This window comes from Gekko japonicus, unplaced genomic scaffold, assembly GCF_001447785.1.
Source record: "Gekko japonicus isolate JY-2015 unplaced genomic scaffold, Gekko_japonicus_V1.1 scaffold1, whole genome shotgun sequence".
In the NCBI taxonomy this organism is placed as follows: domain Eukaryota; kingdom Metazoa; phylum Chordata; class Lepidosauria; order Squamata; family Gekkonidae; genus Gekko; species Gekko japonicus.
Window position 1 is genome coordinate 3,753,473 of NW_015164181.1, and position 17,610 is coordinate 3,771,082.

Genomic DNA, 17,610 nt, shown 5'->3' on the forward strand with positions numbered 1-17,610 from the left:
CAGGATGGCTTGGTAAAGACAATAATAACATTTGTGCACTCCAAGTGAACTGTTTCATGCAAACGTGATATTTATTTTTCTGGTTTGCTCAAGCTGGCTTCAAATCTGTGCCAAGCCATCTAGGACTTAGACAGGGGCTACGGTTGGGAATTGGCTTTGGGGTCTACTTGAGATTTTTGTGTAACAAGGCCTGAGGTTCTTCTTTAAAGCCAAGGAAGTAAAGGCAGGCAACATCAGTCAGTGTGGCTGGCAAGCAAGTCTCTGGACTGACTAGGTCTGGTACAAATTGCGTTCCCTGAATTTATCCTTAGAATCCTTATTTATGCTTTCTGAGTTTGAGGCTTTTTAAAAAATAAAATCTAGGTTATTAGGTTCAGAGTTACAAACTCTCTATAGCCTGGCTAACAGAACCTGTTCTCCCTTAAACTTAGGGATTTTTCCCAATGCAAACCTTCCGGCTGTATACCTCTATCAACTCATAGCTCCAAATTTGCACAGAGCCATCTCCTTGGCTAGATTTAACGTTCTTCTTTCAGCTATCTTATCTGGCAGATTCCAAGGGATTCCCTATCCTAGCAGGTGCTGTCCTTGTATGAAAGACTGTGTCGAAAATGTCTCCCATGTTCTCCTCCAGTGCCCTCTCTGATTGGCGTCCCGTCGGGATCTTTTATATCCCATATTAGCCGCACCTTTTAGAGACCTCTGATGATTTTACAGTCCTTTTCTTGCTTGATAATCCAGATACAGAAATAACTGAAATAGTAGCAAAGTTTCTTTGCCAGTGCTGGAGGACCTGCCCCTGGACACCGGAGACAGGATGCCGACCCCGAAGACCACCTGGAGGAAAGATGCCGGAGCCGGAGAACAACAGCCCTGCCACCTGGGTGCCGGTAGGCAGCCCCACCCCTGTATACTATGTGGCCTTAGTTAGGGGGAAAATGTATTTGAAACTACCTGTAAACCGCTCAGAGACCCTTTGGGGTCAGAGCGGTAAATAAATCGAATGTATAAATAAATAAATAAATAAATAAATAAATAAATAGTTACACGTCCTGATAAGTAACACTATGAATTAGTTTTTATTATGCTGTTACTCTGTTTTTTAATCCTGTAACTCTAATTTTACTCTGCACGGATTTTGTATTTTCCTAACCTGTAATCAGGTCGACTTACTATTGTATCTATATGTATATGCCAATAAAGGCTTGTCTGACTGACTGGTACAAATTGCAGGCACAGTGGTGGTCAGAAAGACAGTGATAGCCACCACTGGCCACCCAGCAATGGCACCTGTGGAGCCCGATCACCCATGTTGCCAGCGTACCTGTGAAATTAGAATATGTACCTGACCTTCAAGAATGTTAGGGGAGATAACATGAGGACTGTAAATTAATTTATTCAGAAAGATCCAAAGAAACAATATGGGGTGGTATGCTACCTTCAGCTGGAGGAACTTCCAGGGCAGGGACTGTGGCTCAGTGGCAGAGTCTCTGCTGGGCATGCAGAAGGTTCCAGGTTCAATCCCTGGCATCTCCAGTTAAAAAAGGACCAGGCAGTAGGTGATGTGAAGACTTCCACTAAAGACCCTGGAGAACCACTGCCAGTCTGAGTAGACAGGACAGAACTTGATTGACCAAGACAGCCTAAGGCAGCTTCATGTTTGTTCTTTAGACCCTTCCTCTACCTTAGGTTGGGTCTTCCATTGAAGATAGAGCCACTTAATTGGAAGAAGGCCCCTTAAGCTGGAGAAAGGATTCAGACTTTGCTTAGTGGTGTCCCAAGACTACTGATTTTAGACTTGGCCAAGTGCTCCAAAGAGTTAGGCAGTTGCTATAGTTCTGGGGCAGAACACAAGGTCCCAAGTTCAATCCCCACCAACACCAGTTCATGTGCAGGAGGAGGTACTGAAAAAGATCTTCCTCTGTGCATGAACCAGTGCTGAGCTTAAAGGACCAAATGAGCTGATTGGGTGTGTGGCAGGCCCTTCGTGGATTGGGACCCATACATTAACTCAGTCAGTTTTCCCAAGACGTTTCAATGAGGTTGCTCCACTCAGCCTATCATCCATTGTTCAAAAATCCAATGATGCCCTCAAGTCAGATCTGCGTTGGCACAGCTCTTTCTGTGATGGTTCCCAGATGGTGGAATGGTCTACCGAAAGCTGTCGGGAAGGCCCCCACCTTGTAGATTGGCAGGGGGCCAGACTGAATCACTCCAGCATGCATTCGGTGGATGGGCTGTGTGGGGTGGTTGACTCGGAGGACTTATGATTTCAAGCCTGATCTAATGTTGGTACCCGAGTTATGGTGTCAGTGTTCTGACTGCATTGTCCATCATACTGCATTACCATCATAAGCCACTTCTCGTTAGGGAAAGGCTGATTGAGAAGGTCGCAATAACAATTAAAATACGGCCATGAGGACAGTCCTGCAAGGGAAACGCAGCATGATAGACAGCACCTGGTAGCTAAAGAGGAAGAGTCAAAAGCAGTTGACTCTCTAAAAGACATTTTTCGAAGAGGGAATAAGCTAAAAACAGTAAAGACAACAAAGAGGCAAGTTAAGGCGTTCCAGAGAATTAAGAAATCATCAAGGAGGACCAGAGTAAAGAAAAGTGTAAGGAAGGCGAGACAATTTAAACATGTAAAGGAGGACCTAAATAAGCAGGGAAGAGACTTTCTGGAAACTCTGCTAAAGGAGTACAAAAACCTACGACATCTTCAAGAAAACAGAGAAAATGAAGCCAAGAAGGTACTGGAGTACAGTGCCGCGGAATGGAGGGCGATGGATAGAGATAATGTATAACTTAGCCAGCCATAATTACAACAGGTTGGTCTGTTTTGGTTAGGAGCACCTTTGTGAAACAGACTTTTTGAGATAGTAGTGGAAGGCTACATGAATAAATAAATGTGATTATGGTGTGTAGATATTTCTAAAAGGTTGGAAATGGTGGGTCAGGAGCACCTCTATAAAGTAGACTTCTAGAGACAACAGTATATATGCTAGGCCATATGATCAAATAAATGTGATTATGGTGTGTAGATATTTCTAAAAGGTTGGAAATGGTGGGTCAGGAGCACCTCTATAAAGTAGACTTCTAGAGACAACAGTATATATGCTAGGCCATATGATCAAATAAATGTGATTATGGTGTGTAGATATTTCTAAAAGGTTGGAAATGGTGGGTCAGGAGCACCTCTATAAAGTAGACTTCTAGAGACAACAGTATATATGCTAGGCCATATGATCAAATAAATGTGATTATGGTGTGTAGATATTTCTAAAAGGTTGGAAATGGTGGGTCAGGAGCACCTCTATAAAGTAGACTTCTAGAGACAACAGTATATATGCTAGGCCATATGATCAAATAAATGTGATTATGGTGTGAAGGTATGAGCACGATGTGATTATGGCTGAGGTAGGAGTCAAGGAAAATATGAATCTCCGTTCTCCAAGATGCTGAAAATGTTTTTATTTATTCATAATGTGTAGGTGGAGTTACAAGTACTGATGAAATTTAAAGGTGCTGAAACTATAAACTTTGTTTTCTCGGCTGCTGCAAAAGCCTTTTATTTATTTAATATGAATTTCCCCTGGATAGAGGCTGAATGATGAAACCACAGACTGTAATTTCGAGGCTAAAACGAAATCGGAAACTGATGAAGAGGTGTATATTCCAGATGATTATGTATGATGTAACCATATTAAGTTCAGTATGAATGGACACAAGAGAATAGGATGATTAATTATTATTATAGGTGAGGAAACTTAGGTTAAGAAATAACTAATTTTGTTGTAAAATTTTGAAGAGAATATATCTAATTTATGTTATTTATTCATTGTGCTACAGAGGGACAATAGTTGTGAGAGGGGTGGGGGGGACTGGGGGTGGTGATTTTATTTGTATGCTCTGTATGTGTTTACTGTGTTTACTGTATGTCTTGGTTGTTGTTAAAATCAATTAAAAATTACAATTTAAAAAAAAAAAGGACAGTCCTGCGAGAAAAGTCATCTGCCAAACTACCAGCTGAGCTCCTACCTCCACCCTTCAAATCCTCCTCCGAGGCTTTTCCGACCAACTTGTTCAATATTTTCCCGGCAGAAATGTGTAAGCTTTACGGAAGCGCATGCTAAAGGCTCTGATGGGAAGACAGCAAATCATGGGAAACTGGAACGAACTTTTCATCCTGCGGTAAACGTCTGTAGGGATTGTTTGGATTCTAATCTCTGCTTTCTTTGGGGGGACTTGATGATTGGAATAGGAATTTGCGGGACACTCAATTCTCTTTCGCTCATTGTCTCACTGGAAACTTGTCAAGAGGCAAAATGAAAGAACAAGACATTTAAAAGCTTTTCAGCCCCCTTGGTCTCTCAGCATCCGCTTTCGCTTCTCTTTTACGGCAAAGGGGAAAGGGGGCTTTCGCTTTATATATAGCAGCCAACAAAAGGATGCTGGTATTAGCGACGGTTCTGGGAAAGAAAACCACAGCTGGTCATCGCAGCCGCTGGAAGAACGGAACGCCCCGAACAATGAAGCCTTTCAGACTGCCAGTTTCACTTGACGTTAAAAACAAAAGTGACGGGCAGCGGCCTGGTGGGAGAGGCAAAAGGTTAAGGGGGCGAACTCGATGGGGAAGGGCCGCTGCACTACCCGGCAGATCTGCTGGTGGGGATGACTCAGGACCCTTCTGAATTACTCCAGCCCTGGGACGGCTTCTACACTCCCTACGTGCCTTTTGTCACCACGCAGCAAAGAAGTCTTGTGGCTCCTGACTGTGTGGCAAGGGCTGTGCTGCCCCCGCTCTCCCCGGCCTGCAATCCGTCGCAGAAACGTGGCACAAAACGTGGCATGAGGTTGCCAAAGCAGTCATCTGGAGCGACCCTTCAACGGGCGAAGTTACCTTAGTCAGAACTTTGGTCAACCTAACCCGCCACTGTCTGCTCCGTCTGACGGAAGCCAGAAGAGGTTCCGGGTGCACGAAGATCCCTCTTGGATGTCTGCCACCCAAGATTTCCCGGGATTGACTCTGGCTCCTTCTGCATGCAAAACGAGGGTCCTGCGATTAAGTCACAATTGCGCCCTCTTCCACGACCATCGCAAAGTCCTTTCTCCCAAACAGGCAGCCTAGTGGAAGTAACAAGGGTCCACTTTGCCCCACGTTCCACTTCTGATAGTGGCTGGCCAGATGACTCTGAGAAGCCCACAGGCTGGTTGCAGAGTGAGGAGTCCTCCCCTTGGAGTTGATCCAAGGCACCTGGTGTTCAGAGGTCTACTTCTTTTGAATACAGAGGTTCTATTCGGACACAATGGCGAACAGACGTTGACAGGTGCCCCTCCAGGAAGGTCTCAGGCACAAAGCCCTCTAAGCTTTCTACACAGTGAAATCACAATATAATCAACTGCACACTCGATCATGACCACAGAAGAGAACAGAGCCCGGGAAGCACACGGAGCTGCCTTATACTGAATCAGATCATCGAGGCGAATGTTGTCTCCTCTGACTGGCAGTGGCTCTCCAGGGTCTCAAGGAGAGGCCTTTCACATCATTGGCTACCTGAGCCTTTTCCTTGGAAATGCCAGGGATTGGCCCTGGGACCTTCTGGATGTCAAGAAGATGGTCTACCACCAAGCCACAGACCCTCCCCCCCCCAAGCGGAGCTAACTAAAATTGCAGATGCACACTTGTTTCACACAGTCTGGTCCAATGTTCCCGCTAAGCTGTGGAGTCTTGTGAGCAAAAACTCGACTTTGTGAGCTACTGGCATTAAAGTTATGAGCGAGTGATCTGGTTACTGCATAAATTAGTTTGCTCAGGAGCCATCCCTTCCTGAGCTAAGACAAAAATGTGTGAGCCGGAGGCTAAGAAACTGTGAGCTAGCTCACACTGACTCAGCTTACAGGGAACCCTGGCCTGGTCCATCGGGGAGGCTCTGGACAGCCACAGCCAGCCGGGGGATATCATCCTCGAGTGCATAATCCAAGGAACCAGCTCAGACTAAGGTAGCTTTAAAGATCCATACAGTTGGAATACACTTCCAAATGTCAACCAATGGTATTCTAAACTTTGGGATGTTATAATAGCGGATAAGATATCCACCCAACTAAAAGTGGCTCAAGGTATGCTTAAATTGAATAATTTTATAGATAAATGGTTTACTTTTTTTGAATATGTTACTTCGAATCAAAACATACCGTTTATATTGCCTCATAAATATGAAGAGATAATGTCTTATTAAGGTAAAAGCTTAGTTCAAATTATTTAATTATTGTAATTGCAATGTAGCTTTGACAGTTCATTATGGTGTTTGTATTTGTTGTTAATATTTGAAATTTAATAAAATAAATTTATATATATATAAAAGATCCATACAATTCAAAGGTCACCAAAGTTGCCCCAACGAGGCTTCGGCCTTGTGCTTCTTCCAACAGCAGCTGTCCCAGGCAACATGGCTGTCGGGCCATTAACACTGCTGGGTGTCAGACCAGAGGAAGTTCTTCACCAGTACCAGTGTGACAGATGGCCAGGTGCGACATACATATACCGGCACACACCCACCACCGATCAGCTCGTCTCAGTATAAAAGGGTCCATATTTCAACAAATGCCATGTGAGACTTGGCCCGTTTTCTTGCCAAAACACAGAGATTTACCACAACAACGGCAACCCGCCTTTGACACAGAGAGTGCTTCAAACACGCTTGGCTGTCACCACACAAGGAACAGTCGACGGCCCTACTGGACATTCCTAAAACACTCCAAATGTGACACCCAAGCGTCCACTTACTGCCCCCTCCCCATAAATAACATTTCACTCATATTTTAACAAGCCAGTGTCCATGAAATCAGCCCTCAAACAGGCCAAGGAAATCTTAAATTGCCAGAGAGGTTTCCACAGAAGGCCTCCCTTCCTAGAGCCATTTGTCTTTGAAACTAACCAGGGAGAAATCTGGGCGCAACTAAGCAGCCTCGAAATCCTGAGTGAGCTGTTCAGCAGAGGGTATTCTGCCCAGACTTCTTTCTGGCCTTGTTCACAAAACACACCAAAGAAATACCATTGATAGAGACTGCAGTTGTAGCCAGGGTACAAAGGGATCTTATTGATTGGTCTTGTATCTAATGCTCTGCCTGCAACTTCTCCTGTCCAACCTCTTCCTCTAGGCAGTGTTTCCAGATGTGCATTAGCTGCATACTGCAGGAAGGCAGCTGGGGGAGGGAGCTGCAGGGGAAGGGTTCACTGTCCGCCTTCCCATTTGCCATCTCCCCCCTGCAACTTGCCAGCCCTCGAAATTCCACCTGCAGTCATTCTGCAGCAATCTGGCAAAGCTCAGCCTCAAAGCGGGCAGGTGCTGCCCCCTCGTGGCTCATCACTGATTGGGAACAAGAGAGAGGCGTCCCCAGACGATGCAGGCTGGTGTTATTAATCGGGACTCCGATGGCGGCGGAAGGAGGCTGAATTCCATCCTAGCGCTCTGCTTCCATCAGCAGCCCACGGTATGCCGTTTCTCCCAGGCAAGCAAAAAGCTGCCTCTGGATGGCAGATGGCACCAGCTCACTGCATGGCTGGCACATGTCTTTGTGTCTGAAGAAGTGTGCATGCACACAAAAGCCTTTACCCAGAATTAAACTTTGTTGGTCTTGAAGGTGCCTCTGGACTCAGACTTTGTTCTCTTATGACTGGCACGCAGTCGCTCACTTTACTTGCAAAGAACTTGGGGGTGGGGGGACTATCGGGAGATCCCTCCTAATCCAAAGCTCCCCCTCCAGAATGCTCTTAGGGGTTTGAGCAGGCCACACACACCCCTTAACATTCCATGCCCTCAACATTCCATGCCCTCAACATTCCATGCCCTCAACATTCCATGCTTCGCAGAAAGCAACAGCCATGCTCAGTGCTCATCAGGCCAATCTTTGGAACTCTTATACCTACGGATATTTTTCTGGATATCTGGGGAGCTCCTCGAGTATGCACAACGTCCGACCTCGGATGGTCCCATTTCGCTACCCTACTGACAAGGAATTCTATCCTCAAGCTTGATTTCCGGAGTGAAAAGCTGGGGTCTTGCGAGGGATTGGAGGGGGTGATCAGAAAGTCTCCCCCCCCCCAGGTAGCACGTGGCTTCTGAGCTCCAGAGTTAGATCATCCGGATCACCTTCGCTGTAAACTCTCAGTAATTCAATGTAGTGGCGCCACTGGCAGGACTGATGAGGCGAGAAGAAATCAAGCACGCGTCTCCCAATCTCTTCATTTGAGAATATTGAAAAAGAGCGGTGCCCTCCCCAGTTTGTGGTCCCCGGAGAAGAAGAGGGGAGAGAGATTAATCAGGACCAGAAGAATTGCTCTTCTCCTAATCCCAATGGATCATCTTCTTTAAGGGGGGAGAAGAACTGGAGTTTGAGGGTACATGACTCACAGTGCATATCCTGAAAATCTAATTTCCCCCCCCCCCCAAAATGCTTATAAACTATTGTGGCCTTCAGCGGACCACTTTCTCCCCTACCATTTCCCCTTGATGCTTAGCATGCTCACTGCCATCCAGGAAGAATGCAGGCCGATGCTGCCCTCAACCGAGCATCATCCTCCATTCTTCCAGCTGCCCTCAACCGAGCATCATCCTCCATTCTTTTTGGGTGGCAATGAGCATGCTCAGTGCTTAACAGGACTTTGGGATTTCCAAAGTATCATTTTCATGGGAACCTATGAATACACATACCTCACGCTACCTTGTCTATGGGTAGCTGTCTTTCACCTCCTGACCCACACTCCACTATCAACTTTGCTAACAGAAAGATAAGTAGATAGACTGAATCGAGACCTAGGTTTCCTGTCTCATTACCAATGCTGATTTCTCCACGCCTACTGTCTCTCTGCATATCACACCTAATCCAATCACACCTGCTATTGTCATTTGCCTACTAATGTCATTTGGCATCTGAAATCACTCCACTTTCCAATATATAAGACAGATGGACTCGCTGTATCTGAAGAAGTGAGCAGTGACTCACAAAAGCCCATGTCCTGCCACAACTTTTGTAAGTCTTCAAGGTGCTACTGGGCTCTTGCTCTTTTCTACTGCATTAAGGAAAGTAGAAACATTTGGGCTAACACTATTAAAGCAAACAAGAAGAGAATAATGTTCTAAAAATATAGGCCAAGTTTGCATCATTCTGTGCTTTTCTGTCTCCTTCCAGGGCTCCTGTGACAAAACAGCAATTCAGCCAATAACTAAACAGGGCTCCCAGGTTCCCAGACATCACAGCCAATCTGTGCTTATTTCACAAAGTATGTCAACTGGAGGCAGGGGGAAAGTTGCTGTTACTTTTGGCAGAACAGCTCCTCTCCAGCTAAAGATGCACAATCCCAGTATTCATGTAACCCTTCTTTTTCCTGTGCCTTAATACAGTATGCATGCAGAACCCTGGTTCGGTAACATCACATCATTTTACCTGCGACCTTTATGACGGAAAAATCATTTTTTTTAGAGGAACACAGAAGGATATTTTCCTTCTGCTCCCTTACTGCAAGAGACAGTTGCTTTGGCGAGGACGTGGTGTCCCTGAGATGACATCAATATTCATGCAAAGACAGCTACACGGAACAGTCTTGGAACGATGCCGATCGAGAGCCAGATGGGTGTCTAATTTGCTAACGGCAGGCGGATGGGGAGGAACTACCTGCAAATGGAATGCCAGACACCTTAAGCCTTTGCTGTCTCGGGAAAGCCTGGGGGAGATCTATCGGAACTGTCAGTTCCGCTGTTCGCGAGTCGGGAAGGGCCTTGGCCACGTAAGCAGCCCCTACGGAGCAGCCGTGGAGAGGCGGGAGGCATTCAGCTCTGTTGGCTCTGCTTCAGTTCCCAAAGAGACAAGGCCAGGCGACTGCAGGGATGATGAACGGCGATCTCCTCTGCCACCTGATGCCATCTTGAGAGCAGTAGAACAGTTAGGGCATAAGATAAGGGTCTCAGAGACCCAGATTCAAACCCCTGTTCTTGCCGTGACTCTCTCTCTCTGTGTCTAACCAACCTCCAAGGCTTGATGCGGACATACAAAGAGGAAGAGGGACCTTTGCACAAGCTGCAGAGCTTCCTGGAAGAAAGGTGCGGGGAGGGAAACCCAAAACAGGTTGAAAAGAAGCAAACGTGCTCAGATGTAGGCCTGTGCAGACAAAACTAGTTGCTGGGGGCGCAGGGAAGGGGGGGGGGCAGCGGCTCTGTTTTCCATAATTGTTTGGTTCAGTCACTTGCAGTTTATGATGTCAAAGTATCTGGTGGGCTCTTGGTTGTTTTAGACTGCCGGTAGATAAATAGGTACCGCTTCAGTGGGAAGGTTAATAGCGTTCCGTCCGCCTCCGTGTCTAGTCATGCCAGCCACGTGACCATGGAAACGTCTTCGGACAGCGCTGGCTCTTTGGCTTGGAAACGAAGATGAGCACTGCCCCCTAGAGTCGGATTCGACTGGCTTTCAAGCAAGGGAAACCTTTACCTTTACTTTTTACTGCCTTGACAGTTTTGTGGCATCCAACAAACTTATTACAATAAACAATCAATGGGTAGATGGACAAGCTACAAAATAGAAAGAGGCAATAGAATGAAAGCCAGCAAAGGTGAGAGATGGGGAGAGAGAGGAGTCTGGGACCTTCAGTTGCTGTCCCGCGGACCAGGGGGGTGCATCAAATAGGGCCCCCGCGCATGAGCTAACGGAACCTGGGAGCTCTTGGGAACGCTGAGACGCAAACTGCCAGTGCTGAGCTTTCCTTGGCATGTTTTCAGACAGATGACTTTGCTGTGCAGCCATCTCCCCGGAGACAGCAGAGAGATCGATGATTCCCTTCAATTCTCCCTTGGCTTTGACAACTTGTTTAACCTTATTGAAGCAAGGGCGCTGGGGCTTTGGAGGCTAATCCAGGCGCAAAATGGATCGAGCTATTGATCTACCCAGCCCAAGAGTAACAGGGAATATACTCGAGGTGACAACTATTCAACCTAAAAAACCTGCCCAGGAGGGGGCTGCTGATATGCAGGCAAGAATGTCATGTGGGGGGGGGGGCAACATGGAATTGTGCTTTTGCAGGGTACAATCACCAGGATAACCCTGTTTTGCACCCCATTTGAACCACCTTGAATAAGGCTGGATCAGGCGTCTCATCGGCACACAAGAAAAATCCCAACATATCTGATTCCCCAAAGAAACATTTTCGCCACTGTAGCCTCAGACTCTGCATCCAAAAGCCAAAATAATCAATCTTGTGCACCTTTCACGCTGCAAAGAACAAATCATGCCCCCGGGAACTTCCAGTCCTCCTTGGGGCGGGATCTGCATCAATTAAGCCATCAGTCACAGTTCCTTCCGCTATTTTCCTCACTGTGTCTTTAAACTCGAGAGCCCCACAACTTTCCGCAGGGCAGCAAAATACGGCCACCCACAGACAAAGGTCCTGGGTACCGGCATATCTGGAGGACTCCCCAGAAAAGAAGGGGGGGGGTATTTTAATTTACAAAGGAAAAAAAATACCAAGATGAGAACTGAGCATGCCCGCTGCCCTCTAGCAGGCATGGAACGTTCAGGCAAGTGCAGCAGCAGTCAAGGCAGTGATACTCCCTCAGTGGCTCGGAAGCACTGCTCTCCAACCTGACAGATGCAACCTGAAAGTCTGCAGAAGCACGAGGGTTAGAAACGTGATCCTTCTAAACAAAACAAACAACACCCCCCCCCCAGCTATTCAGGAAACTCAAGTCTGCACCCAACATCCTCTTCTGCACTCCCGCTACATCACAGCGTACACACAGCCCTGCCTTTCCAAGTGTAGGGATGCCTGTAGCTGTAAGAACTAGGAAGTGAAACGTCAAAACTGGGAGTCTCTCGTTCCCAAAGTCATAGATGACCGTTGGTTGTGGTAAAGCTTTCGTTGTATCTGCGATTGCTGCTTTAGTTTCCTAATACGATACAAATACTTGCAATTTATGGAAGGCACCTTATCGTTGACAGTTCTCCCTTACGCCTATTGTTATTCTGAGATTTGTAACGCGCGTTGATTTGTTGATTTTCTGCTATACCCTTGTATTGTTCTAGCACTTTGTGTGTTACCGCATTTTGGTTGTTTTTAAACAACATTTCAATAAACTTTATTGTAAAAAAACCCCAAACAAACCTGGGAGTCTCCTACAGATCTATACAGGCCTGCTATCGGTGTGTTTGGTTTGAAAACCCAAGTGCAAGACGCAAACAAAAAAGGGCCAACGGAGGACAGAAGCGGTGCCAGAGTCCTCCCCCCCTCCTGTTCTTATTCCTCCTTTCCCTTAAAAAACCCCACCTAATTCAACTGAAGGAGCTGTGGTGGCTCAAGTGGTTAAGACGCTGAACTGCAGGCTGTGGAAGGTCGGCAGTTCGAGACCCGAGTGTGCCGCAGTTCAAAAGCAAGAAATTGCAAGTAGATAAATAGGTACCCCTTCGGTAGGAAGGTAACAGCGTTCCGTGCGCCTTGATGTTTAGTCATGCCGGCCACATGACCACGGAAATGTCTTCGGACAGCGCTGGCTCTTCGGCTTTGAAACAGAGATGAGCACCGCAACCCTAGAGTCGGATTCGACTGGCTTTCGAGCACGGGAACCTTTACCTTTAATTGAACTGAAAATGGTGGTGGTGCTATCCTGCACCCTACCTCCGATCGTCACATGACCCACGAGTGGTCCCCAACCCACCAGTAAAAGAGCAGTGATCCACAGCATTGTTTTGGGAGGAATAAGCCATCTCATTCCACCAGCGGATTCAGGCAAAAAATTATTTACAAGGTGTCTTTGTACTGAATCGGACCCTCTGCTTGCCCAGCATTGACGATTCAGACCCAGCAGCTCTGGCAAGCAGAGAGATCTTCTACAGACCTGTTCAGCAAAACACTTTTAAATCAAAGCTGTATGAGGTCTACCCAATGAGCCCCAGTCTTGGCCAGAAGGAAGAGCATTCCTAGGAATCTGCTTTTGACAGACAGATCAGGGTCCCCGTCCCTTTTTGAGCCCGTGGGCACCTTTGGAATTCTGACACGGAGTGGTGGGTGCAGCCAAAAAATGGCTGCCGCAGGAGGTGGAGCCAAACACATACCCACAGAGGAAGCCCAATTGCCCAGGACCAGAAGACTAATTTAGAAAAATACACTGGGAAAGGATGAGTGAACAAAGCCAACCACTGTGGTCATTTTAATCTGTACAGCCAATCAGATCTTCAATGGCCAGGGGTCATTTCGTAGAAAAAGAGGTGCAGGAGCTCATTAGCATAACTCATTTGCAGAACTTATTTGCATATGTCACACCCCCTGACATCACCGGAAGTGTGTCAGAACGCAACACCCACCACTCAGGTTCCACTGGACTGTTTTGGATTGCTAGCTATCTTGGGGGGGGGGTGCAGGTCTGTCCTCGCAGAGGAGGGAGAGCTTGTACCTGAATAAAACTTGGTCTTAAAGGTGCCACTGGACTGTTTTGGACCGGGGGGCCAGGGGAGCTCTGCAACATACCTGGCTGCTTCTTGCTCTGACTGAGGGCTGCTGGGAACGGGGGGTGGGGCTTGTTGCATGTGACCACCCCCTGAGCTCTTTACTGCCGGAGCTCCACTCCTGTGTACTCCTGCAGGAAATGACCCCTGCCAGTGGCCAACTAGGCAGGAGTCCCATTTGGCCCTACTCATTTCTAAAAACACTTGGCAGGTGTCAAGAAATGTGCTGGTGGGAAGCCATAGCACCCACGGGCACTATGTTGGAAAACTCCGGGTTACATCCTCGAGCCCAGAAATCTCAGTAGTTTTCCAAGGCCTCCGGCAGAGGTCTCTCCCGGCCCAGCGACCGGAGAACCTTTTTTAACCGGAGCGACCTCCCTTTTGGATTTTCTGCACACAAAGCACGAGTGCTACCGCTGATCTGTGGCCCTTTGCCAAAATCCAGAAATACGGCCAGCCATTCCGATAGGGTTGCCACTCCCCAGTTCCAAGCAGGGGATCCCCCGGTTTTGGGGGCTTCTGCCTGACACCAGCCAGCTGGCCGGCAGGGGGAACCCCACCCCCAAACAGCGACACCACTGCGTGACGTCCCCGATACACTGACGTCATGCAGAAGTGACGTCAGTGCTCTGGTTTGGGGGCAAAACTCCATGGTTTGATGCCGATTCTACCACAGAGTTTTGCCCAAAAACGAGTGTCGCCGTGTGACATCCCTTACATGCTCCCAGAAAGGTCTCTCCCACCGCCGGCGCGGACACTGGACCTGGCAACCCTACGTTCCAACCACACCATAAGGTGGGACACTCTGCCGTTGGGTACGTTACCATGGGGTTGGAGTCCGCAATGAGGTCACGCAGGGAGTCCAGGAACCCTTGGTCTTCCACCATCTGCGCATTGATGTCATGCAGCTTGGCCACGCAGACGGCTGCTGTTTTGCGCACATACGGGTCCTCGTCCTTCAGGCACTTGCGCAGCGGCTCACACAGGTACTCGGTGATCTTGTCCACGCGGATGCAGCCCATGGTGCGCACTGCCAGGGCACGGATGAGAGGGTTGGGATCCTCGCAGTCCTGTGGGTCAGAGGTGGCCAAGTGTAAAAGGGTTTTGTTCAAAAACCCCCCCACACACACGGCCCGTTTTCACCAAAGACAGCAGGGCTCAAATCTTTCCACTGGGAGAACTCGAAACTCAGGCAACCTCAACCGCCCTTCACGAAATACTGGTAGAGACCCTCCCCAAAGAGTCAGCTAACTACTCATTGCGAGGGTGGCTGAGAACACCGTGAAGAGGTCTGACTGCCAGAGCACCCGCAAGTCCTATTTGCCGAATTAGAAGAAGAAGAAGAAGATATTGGTTTTATACCCCGCCCTTCACTCGGAGTCTCAGAGAGGCTTACAAACTCCTTTCCCTTCCCCTCCCCACAACAGACACCCTGTGAGGTGGGTGGGGCTGAGAGAGCTCTGAGAGAAGCTGCTCTTTTTCAAGGACAGCTGTGCCAGAGCTTGTGACTGACCCAAGGTCACATCAGCAGGTGCAAGTGGAGGAGTGGGGAATCAAACCCGGTTCTCCCAGATTAGAGTCCGCACACTTAACCACTACACCAAACTGGCATGAATTACCATGATGTCACAGAATGTACAGAGGAATTGTTGCAGAGAGCAAGGGGGAGGCACGGGTTGCTCACCATCAGCACTGCAGCTGCGAGGGCAATCGAAAATCAACAGGGCTGGAGGAGGCAGGGATCCTCCAAAAGAGCTTCGGCACAGGAGGGGGCAGGAGCGAGTGGCTGGAGTTTACATGTGGCCGAGAAACACACTGAAAGTCTCTTGTAAGACTATCACATTCTGCCTTTATTGTGGGGAGAGAGTAATTTGTCCTTGTGCACACACCCCCATTCCTATTTTACAGTCCATTCTGAATCTTAAAGTGTCCTAGATTTTTGTGTGTGTGTGTGTGTGTGTGTGTGTGCAAAAAGTGGAGTCTTCAGTGGTGTCAGGCAGCAGAAGAATGATTTCCTCCCGTGTCATTTTTGCTGTCGCTGATGTGACTTGAGCAGCTGGAGCTTGCCAGGAGATGAATGGCTTGGCAGTGGGTAATGCTGGGCTCAGCCGTCTTCCCAAGGGGAGGAAAGTGGCTGGCGAAATAAGGTCAGCCCAGGAAGCAGAGGGGATGGAGGAGAGTGGATCTCTCTACGGCCAAGCTCACAGAAACCGCATTAACGGGCCCCGGCAAGACCAGGACACCGCAGAGGGGCGGCTTCTAACAGGATTTATTTTGCTGTCTTTGAAAGGGAAGGGGGAGGGTATATATTTCAAACCATCTTCTAAATTAAAAAAAGAGCAAGCATTATCTCAGCACAGGGGCTTTCATCCCTTACACATCTGGTCATCCCAACAGTGGGCTTGGTATTCGTTCTCCAGCTCTGTACCTTGCTTTTCGGTCAAAAACAGAGCCCCAAAACGGCATGCATCAATTTAAATCAGGAAGATGCCCACCAAAATTATCTCTCTCTCCCGGCAATGAACTCAGGGGAGAATAAGTGAGTCTTCCCTCTTCCATTATATCCTCACAACAGTCCTCTAAGGTTGATTGGGCTGAGACAGAGGGAGAAAGTGGAAGGAGAGAAAGACCCCAGCCAAAGGCCACCCAGTGAGTTTCATGGCTGATCGTGCACTGGAACTCGAGTCTCTTCCTAGTCTACTCCACTATTCCACACCAGCTCTCAGGCAATAATCACAACAGAAAGGTGCTTGGAGAAGGAAGTTCTCAGTGAGGTCACAGGTACCACGCTTCCTCTTCTCCCTCTGGCTTTACTGATGGCAGGTATTTCTGGCCAAGTCACAGACAACGTACGGTGATCCTTTAGGGCAGGGGTGTCAAACATAAGGCCCGGGGGCCGGAACCCACCCATCCAGGGCCCTTAGCCATCCCACAAGCAACTGGTATGTATGGCAATGTAAGGTCCTGCCTTTTACGGTATCCCTTGGGGGGGAAAAACCTAGTCTTGCATTGGGGCTTCCCCAGTAAATCAATTGCTTTCACTGCTAGGAATCAATCGCTTTTGTGTGTACTTTGAGTAAAAAAATAATAATATTGTTAACTGGGTTTGCCTGTGTCCTTTATAAAATTTATATCTCTGGTATCTGGCGTTACATTTTATGGCACGCATGGCCCGGCCCGACAAAGTGACATTTGTGTCAGATCCGGCCCTCGTAACAAATGCGTTTGACACCCCTGCTTTAGGGTTTTCAAGGCAAGAGACAAACAGGGGTGCTTTGCCACTGCCTGCCTCTGCATCACAACCCTGGGTTTCCTTGGTGGCCTCCCATCCAAGTACAGACCGGGGCCAGCCCTGTTTAACTTCTGAGATCTGATGAGATCAGGTGAGCCTGGACCATCCAGGTAAGTTATTCATCCAGGTTTAGAGGAGGGGAATGCTCGGCTGCAGGCTCAGAGATGCAGCCTCCAGCTTACCTTTACGAAGCTGTTGACGGCCATGATGGCCATGTCTGGCTGGCTTTTGGCGTAGTTCATCAGATAGAGGTACACCAGCTTCTTCAGCTCCAGGTTGTCGGTCTGCATGCAGTTCACCACATCTGGGAAAAGGGAGCTAGAGGGAGAGGAAGAGACCGCTGGGGTTCAAGCAGCCACTTTGTGGGACACCCAAACACTGTCTCACCCGTGTGGGAAAGGCTCTGCCAATGTCTCAGTCACCGGACATTCCTCTGCTCTGCTATCCAAGCCCCTTCTAACTGGTACTGGGCCTGGGTCTCAACTACTGATCCCAGGCTGTCCTTCCCGGGCTCCTACTTGTTCTAACTGCTCCCTGAAAAGGGTTTTAGGAAGGCACCTAAGGACACGACAGCAGTGTCCCCTCTAAGCTGAGTTAGTGTGAGCTAGCTCACAGTTCCTTTAGCCTCCGGCTCACAGATTTTTGCCTTACCTTAGGAAGGACGGCTCCAGAGCAAACTAATTTATGCACTAGCCAACTTTAATGCCAGTAGCCCACAAAGTAGAATTTTTGCTCACAAGACTGAGCGGTCGGGTTAGAACGGATAAAAGGATGTACTTCTTCAGCCAAAGAGTGATCAACACATGGAATTCACTGCCACAGGAAGTGGTGGC

At 48.1% G+C, this 17,610-nt stretch overlaps 1 protein-coding gene across 2 annotated transcripts in view; it reads right to left on the bottom strand.

Moving 5' to 3' along the window:
• AP2B1 (adaptor related protein complex 2 beta 1 subunit) overlaps positions 1-17,610 on the bottom strand; it is a 126,382-nt gene that overhangs the window by 83,185 nt on the left and 25,587 nt on the right. For both annotated transcript variants that reach the window (XM_015408042.1, XM_015408041.1), the window contains exons 4-5: positions 16,960-17,095; positions 14,310-14,555 (exon numbers count right to left, since the gene is read on the bottom strand). In XM_015408042.1, coding sequence (XP_015263528.1) covers positions 14,310-14,555; positions 16,960-17,095 — 382 coding nt within the window. The remainder of the gene's footprint in view (positions 1-14,309; positions 14,556-16,959; positions 17,096-17,610) is intronic.